The sequence below is a fragment of the Miniopterus schreibersii genome (assembly GCF_964146895.1).
Source record: "Miniopterus schreibersii genome assembly, chromosome: 19".
Taxonomy (NCBI): Eukaryota; Metazoa; Chordata; class Mammalia; order Chiroptera; family Miniopteridae; genus Miniopterus; species Miniopterus schreibersii.
This window is the reverse complement of record NC_138119.1, coordinates 23,774,679-23,782,518: the sequence shown is the minus strand read 5'-3', so window position 1 is coordinate 23,782,518 and position 7,840 is coordinate 23,774,679. Positions and strand designations below refer to the sequence as shown.

The following is a 7,840-nucleotide window of genomic DNA, read 5'->3' as shown; positions in this document are numbered from 1 at the left end:
GCTTCCCGCTCCAAACCCAGGGTCTCACGAGTCAGGCGGCGCAGACTGATGACGCGACCGCCCCCCTGCCTTTCCCGCTGCGCCTCAGCCAAAGCGCCTGCGGCCGCCACCCCGCCCCCTTCCGGGCACCCTTGAGAGCGAGGCGTTTCCCCGCTGCCTGCCGTCCGGCCCTGCCGGGGCCGATGCCCTCTAGCGGCTCAGTGCCTAGAAGCCGCCAAAGAGGACTGCCCATGGCGTCCAGAAGCTTGGACGGTAAGGCTGCCCTGCTTTCCAGGCGGGGCCGCGGGTTAACGAGCACCGTGTGGCGCCACCTCGCGGAGAGCGGTCGCGGGGCCGGGCTAGGAGAGCCGGGGGGCGGGGAGAAAGGAGGAAGCTGAACCGACCGCGAGGACTCGGGCTCGCTGGAGGCATTGAGAAAAAAATACATTTCCCAGAGTCCTACGGGGCTGGAAGCGGGCGGAAAAGGGAGCCGGAAGTCCGGTGCAGGTCCGGGTCAGAGGCCGCCTCTGAACTCGTCTTCCCAGGGTGCGCAGTTTCCAGCGGGTGCGCGCGCAGTCGGGCGCGGGCACAGTGGCGCGGCTACTGCCGCGGCTAACGCAAGACTCGATTTCCCAGGGTCCCGCCGCGGGAGTCTCCGGCGGGCGGGCGCGCGGGAGCCACCGAGCGAGGTGACAGAGGTGGCCGCCCAGGCTTCGGGGTCCTCCTGGTCTCCGTCTTTCTTCTCCGTTTCTGCTCCGTCGGCCGCTGCCGCTGCGGCCCCCGGCCCGGCCGACATGGCGGCGGTGCTGCAGCAGGTCCTGGAGCGCACGGAACTGAACAAGCTGCCCAAGTCTGTGCAGAACAAACTTGAAAAGTTCCTGGCCGACCAGCAGTCCGAGATCGATGGCCTGAAGGGGCGGCACGAGAAATTTAAGGTGGAGAGCGGTAAGTAAGACGCTCTTCGCGCCCCGCGGTCTGGGCGGGACTCGGAGCCGAGGCTGGTCCTCTCTCCTGACCTGCCCGCTCCGGCTGCGACGTCCCTGGGAGCACCGAGTCCTCGCTCCGTGGGCACCGCGGGCCCGGTCTTCCCTGCTCCTCTCACGCTTTGAGACGAAAGGAGCCTTTTTGTTCGTTTGTTTTTGTGAATCTGAATCCACAGTCAGGTCTGTTGTCTTTGAAATCAGGGTAGTCTCCTTATAACAAGAAGTTGTGAAGATTTGGGGTCTGTTTATACCGGACTAAAGAGTCTGCATCCCCTGTCTAAGCCGGGAGTGCCCTGTCTGTACGTTTCACGGAAAACAGTGGTGATTTCCGCCTGTCTGTCGTCTGGGCCCCTGCCTTCAGAGGCCTTTGGCCAATTGACTGCTTCGTGCACTTATTTTGAGTGTGTGTTGCTCTGGTCCAGGAGGAACTAGATGTTCAGAAAAATGAGTAGGTGCATAGGACGGCGTTGCAATGAAGCGAACGTGCAGTAAATAAGTTTAATATATCGGACTTTATATCTAAAAGTGGGAGTTTAGCAGAGAGCATGTTAAGACCTATTATTAATACCTGCAGTAGACCCTCAGATAAGGGCAGAGTTACCGACAATAGTGACTTGAGCATCCTTGATGAAAGGTTAAGAGCTAGTACCATTAGTAAAATCCAAACTTTCTGCTGTGTGCCTTGGTTTATCAGTTGTTTGGAGTAATTGGTACTGGGTTTTAATAAGTTGATTGAAAATTCTGAATAAATTTTTACTTCAAAAACTAATTATCAAATAGGGTTGATGTGTTAAAAATGAATTTTCTGGGTCCCAAAAGTGAATATGGTACACTGCACTCTATTCATTAATTGACAATAAATACTGAGTACCTTTGATGTGCCTGATACAGTGCTGAACAGCATACTCAAGTCCCTTCCTGTGGTAAGTTAACACATTTGTTTTTACATAAGTGTAATAATTTTATACTTTTGGTATTTTGGCTATTTTAACACAAGCCTTTTAAAACAAAGCATTTTTTAATCTAAAATTTTTCTCCACTTAATAAAGCTTACTTGGCTGCTTTATGCTAAACTGTCTACTGATGTGTGGGGAAAACACTGAGATAAGACATGCTACCTGCTTTGAAGAAGTTTGGAATCTTGTGGGATAGACAGACAAGTAATTTGTAAAATCCCCCTCAGGCCTTATTTTCTTTTGTCATATGCTTATAAGTCAGTTGGAAATATTGAAGTCATTTTCAGTGCTAGATGTATTTACCTTTATCTAAATTCTCTTACTTGGAGTACAGTTCCAATCCTGTGCCTTAAATTTTTAAATGAAGCTTATTAAAAATAAGTAGCAGTATCAAAATTGTGAGTACATCTGTGTTTGATTTTCTTTTTTTCTCTGCTCTTCTGTAGAACAACAGTACTTTGAGGTAGAGAAGAGGCTGTCCCACAGTCAGGAGAGACTTGTGAATGAAACCCGAGAGTGCCAAAGCTTGCGGCTTGAGCTAGAGAAGCTCAGTAAGTATTTAATTGCATCTTTATAATATTCATGGCATATTGAGCTCTTCAAACACCTTCGTATGCTTTGGAAACATTTACTGTATATAAAAATATTCTCATTTATGGTAATATTTTGGTTTTTGATTCAGTGGTTAAGACCGTAAAAGAAAATAGGGTTTAGTGGTCAGGAGGCCCGGGCTCTAATTCTGAGTGCTATTTTAAAGCTCTTTTGCCATATGTAACTCATAAACGTGCCTGACTGTTTATAAAATGGCTAAAACCACATGCCCGCCTACTTACACAACTGTACAGATCAAATGTGATATGTTGGAAAGTATTTTGAAAAAAGCAATTATGCAACTGAAAAGGTAAAGATAGTGACTTAATTATTTTTATATTGTTGAAAAATTAAAACCTATTCCAATACGTTTGTTTTAACTCTTTTTGTTACAATTTTTGTAAATATTCTTTAATCTCGGGATATTTCCTACTTAATCCTAGTTCAGGTGAAAGATGAGTAGCTAATTTCTTAATTCATTTTCTAACATCAAGTCCTAGAAGGTACACAAGATCTTAGTTAAAGTTCTTTGACGTGTCTTGGGAAGATGATATGTATTTGCTTTGTCTACAGTAGAAGAAAGCAAATGTCAAAAAAGATCTGGGTAGAGTAGGGACATAATACTTGTTACTAGATATAGCTGGATTTTAACTTGATTAGGAACTCAGGAAGCTAACAATAAGAATGGTTAAAACTTCAACCTTCTTTCTTAACCAGGTTCGTGCCCATTGGCTATTTGTTTGGGTCATAATTTTTTTCCAGCTAATTTTGGCACAACTCATTTTTAAAACATGGCATACATAGGATGATATGGTATGGATACATGGGTAATGAGGGCATAAGTACTTATTGAGTAACTAGATCCAGTTTATTATCTATAGGTCGATTTGCCTTGGCCTAATAAAAAGGTCTTTACAGTAGCAATGCTAAAGAATTTCAAGAAAATGACTGATTACATCTGCTTGTATGAGATCTGGGAGAGGGAGGGGAAGATGGAGATAAACCAACACAGACATGTTGGCTAGAATGATCACATGGAATTTTGGAGACGAGATAGAAATACAGTAAATTTGGGATATATTTATGAATTTGGAATACGGTGTATAATAGTCTTTCTGAGATTCAGTTTCTTAATTTTAAAGTATGTGTGGGTGGCAGTTGGATAAAACCTGTTCATTGCAAGTTTTAAGCCTATGTGTGTATGATCACAAAATTCCTTTTATCCAGACAGTCAAATGAAGGCACTAACTGAGAAAAACAAAGAACTTGAATTTGCTCAGGATCAGAATATTTCCATTCAGGTAAATGTTATTCCTATGAATAATTATAAGCATGATACTTCAGGAAGTTTTCTATTCTGATTTTATTAGTTATTTAGTCAATGAGAAGATGAAACATATTCTGTTAGGAGAAGCTACTAACAAAAACATGTATACATAAATTTCTTAGTTGGATCTTTATGTTTTATTGATAGATTGGACATTTCTTTTACTCCTTTGAATATATTGGTATTTGTTATTTAAAAAACACTTGTTTTTAGCTCTGAAGCACTCTTAGGTTGTGATTTTTTAAATTATCATTTTAAGTGTAGTCCCATAGAATTAGACGTAGGATAGATATTCCGAGGTCCATCTATCTATCTACTCGCCCCCTTATCTACCTGCCTTCCATCTTTACTTTCTCTCAGAAATTGCCTACTTAATGCGGACTGTTGCCCAGGCACTGTGTCAAGTATTGTGATACAGTTGGGCATATGAGTGGGTTCACATCCGAAACCACTTCCTTAGATTAGTGTTATGAATAGCAGACCGAATGCAATTACAAGGGTTGTTAGCCAATTTGTCTGAGTGGTCATGCCCTGTGATTCTTTAACCAGAAGGCACTTTAGACTCTTTTCCATTGCTTTTTTAAAATTTGCATTTGATTTGAGTTTGAAAGGCACAAGAAAAAGTTAAGAGGGAAAATGGGCAAAGCAATTTTTAAAAAACAGGAAAGCTGCATAAATGGTTAATGGCAATGTGAAATGCTCTATTTATGAGCAGAAAAATGCAGGTAAAACAAAGGTAATGTAATTGTTTTTCAACTCCCTATATTAACAGTAGTTTCTTTGTTTTTTGTTTTGTTTTAAGAACAATCGATACTCTTGGCTTGGGCTTGAGAATTGCTACTTATGACTCAAAAGCATATTAATTGTTGTTGTCTTGCTACAAAGCAATTTGACTAAATGCATTAAGGGTTTTAAGTAACTCCTTTTCTAGGGATCTTCTCTTGAGAAATAATTTGAACCAAGGTATAAATGTAGTGACAGCAAAAAATTAGGAGCAAATTAACTGTCCTACAAAGGCATGTTTAAGTGGGACATTTCCGAGTGATAGTGACATGAGTTTTTTCATGAGCCAAGGAAAAATAATTTTTAAAAATCCAAAACATGAACAGAAATGTTGAGGGTATAGGTAATTTTTTAACTTTTTGCTGTATGAGTTATAAGAGAAAGAAAACCAACCATTTTTAAACTGCAGCTAACATTAACTAAAGTGACAATTCCATATTCAAGTTCGTGTATTGATTGATCAGCTTGATTTTTTTTAACTTCTGCTTACTCCTCTGTGTGACAGAGCCAGTTTACAAGAACAAAGGATGAATTAGAAGCTGAGAAAAGAGACTTAATTAGAACTAATGAGAGACTGTCTCAAGAACTTGAATATTTAACAGGTATGGAGTGCTTTAGCCTCTAACTCCCACTCTTTTCCTTTCTCTTCTAACAGTGCTAGGAATTAATCTCCTGTCCATGTCTGTTGTTGATGTTTATCATAACTCAGAGTTCAGGGTAATAGCCTATTGTTTCTCCCACTTATTTATCTTTAGGTCTTTATCAAGGATTTAAAGAAGTGTCTAGACAAGTACACAAATTAAAAACATCTCAAAGAAGTAGTAATTTGGACCAAAATCTACATGCAAAGATACTTAATATTATAATACCAAATTGGAAGCAGTTTAAGTATTCATTTATAGAGGCCGAAATCCTTTATTTTATATATATATATATCTTTGCTTGTATAAGCTATCCACAAGTATTCAATATAAGAACCTAAATGGAGAACCCATATTTAAAAACATGCTGAAGTAGTTAGGAAACAAGAATATAAAATATATAAACCCAGACTATAGTATATAATACAGTGGATATGTTCAGGTGAACATGACTCTTATGCAGTTTACTGGTATCAAGTTCCCTTTGCTTTTGTAAGAGTTTTGAAAAGTTTTATTGAAGGAAGAATTTTCAAATATTTATGTTGCTATATAATATTTAATTAGACTTCCAGTCTCAGAAAAAAGTTACTTCAAAGTATATGTTGATGATGTTAATCAGTTGATAAGTAGGTAAAATTAAAAGAATTTTTCTTCATAAAAGCCTTGATGTAAGGAATATAAAGAAAAGTAAGTGTATGTATTCTGGTAGTTTTGTATAGAAGGTCTTTATATGTATCATTGTTTTTTAACTTAACAAATAGCTATTTGTGAAATATTAATAAACCTTTGGTTATATATCATAAAAATTAATGTTAATTTTGTGTATTTAACTTAAGATACTGCATTTATTTTTTTTTATTTTTTATTTTTAAATATATCTTTATTGATTTCAGAGAGAGGAAAGGAGAGGGAGAGAGAGATAGAAACATCAATGATGAGAGAGTCATTGATCGAGCCCACAACTGGGGCATGTGCCCTGACCAGGAATCGAACCCTATTCACCTGGATCCTAGGTCGACGCTCAACCGCTGAGCCAGGCCCGGCCGGGCAAGATACTGCATTTAAAATAAAAGAACCAGTATAATTTAAATGTTTGGTTGGGTGCAAGAATTTGGTTATCATCTATTTGTTAAATTTGTAATTGTCTCAAATAAGTTAAAATGGAGTTGAGAACTTCTTACTTAGTATTAAAAGTTTATATTCCTAGATATGCATTTTTGATGTTTGGTTCCTCTAATCAATAATTAGTTATTGTTTTCAAATTCTCTTCTGACCTTTCTAGAGGATGTTAAACGTCTAAATGAAAAACTTAAAGAAAGCAACTCAACAAAGGGTGAACTTCAGTTAAAACTGGATGAACTTCAAGCTTCTGATGTTACTGTTAAGGCAAGTAACAAGTAATTCCTAATGCACAAAATAGAATTTTTGCTTAAAACTCACCTAAATTAAATTTAAGCAAGACATCTCTAAAGTAATTAAAGCTGTGTTTAATTTTTAATGTCAGGGAATTAAGCATTAAGATAATTTTAATTAAACTATTTTGCTTACGTGGTATTTTAGTTTCTTGTTCTTTTCTAATTATGTTTTCTGTTAAGAATTCTTGCAGATATTTATGTTGTAAGGTATTCTGCTTGTGTTCCTTGGCTGCAGACAAAATCTTTTAAATACCATACATTATCTTTCCCTACAAATGTTTTTTGTGTGTTTTTTTATTTCTTTAGTATCGAGAAAAACGCTTGGAGCAAGAAAAGGAATTGTTGCATAATCAGAATACATGGCTGAATACAGAGTTGAAAACCAAAACTGATGAACTTCTGGCTCTTGGCAGAGAAAAAGGAAATGAGATTCTAGAGCTTAAATGTAATCTTGAAAACAAAAAAGAGGAGGTATGTTAGAAAAGTTGTACCTTTGTGTTTGTTATAACATGTTTGTGTGCCAATTTATTAAACTTATTTAGAGGTGCAAACAGATAAATGTATTGTAGGATTAAGGGTTAAACGTGGAGAACATAACTCATAAACATTTTGCCTGGGAAATTAACCAGTTGCTTTGAAATAAGAATTTATGATATTCTTTGATGAATTTTGGTACTACTACGATCTTATATATCTTTTTTAAGGCATGTTTAAGAAGTAGTGGAAAGTTTTTAGGAGCTAAGAATCCAAACATGATTTTATGAGCTATTATTTTTTATTTTCTCAAATATCCTCACTGTATATGAAATTTTTTTAGGGTGTGGGGGGTTAGTTTTTCCTTGGGAGCCGAACTTCATATCAAATTAAGTTCAGTTAAATCAACATTCTCCCCTTATCCATCTCCACTTTGTGTTTCTAGGTTACTAGAATGGAAGAACAGATGAACGGCTTGAAAACATCAAATGAGAATCTTCAAAAGCATGTAGAGGATCTGTTGACCAAACTGAAAGAGGTGCAGTAACCACTTTAAAATGTTTCTTTTATAGAAATATTAAAGCGTTTATGAAACTTATTTTATAAAATTATTTTATGTTTTAAACTGTTCCTGGCACCATAGTAAGGACACTTACCTAATCAGCTATAACAATTACATGCTGTATCCAAA

The 7,840-nt window shown here is 38.1% G+C and overlaps 1 protein-coding gene across 5 annotated transcripts in view; it reads left to right on the top strand.

The window, feature by feature from the left end:
* Positions 1-42: 42 nt before the first annotated feature.
* Positions 43-7,840, top strand: part of TPR (translocated promoter region, nuclear basket protein) — a 57,604-nt gene continuing 49,806 nt past the window's right edge. For all 5 annotated transcript variants that reach the window (XM_081121392.1, XM_081121393.1, XM_081121391.1 and 2 more), the window contains exons 1-8: positions 43-252; positions 616-924; positions 2,365-2,469; positions 3,737-3,810; positions 5,125-5,221; positions 6,543-6,646; positions 6,982-7,146; positions 7,595-7,687. In XM_081121392.1, coding sequence (XP_080977518.1) covers positions 183-252; positions 616-924; positions 2,365-2,469; positions 3,737-3,810; positions 5,125-5,221; positions 6,543-6,646; positions 6,982-7,146; positions 7,595-7,687 — 1,017 coding nt within the window. In that variant the 5' untranslated portion in view covers positions 43-182. The remainder of the gene's footprint in view (positions 253-615; positions 925-2,364; positions 2,470-3,736; positions 3,811-5,124; positions 5,222-6,542; positions 6,647-6,981; positions 7,147-7,594; positions 7,688-7,840) is intronic.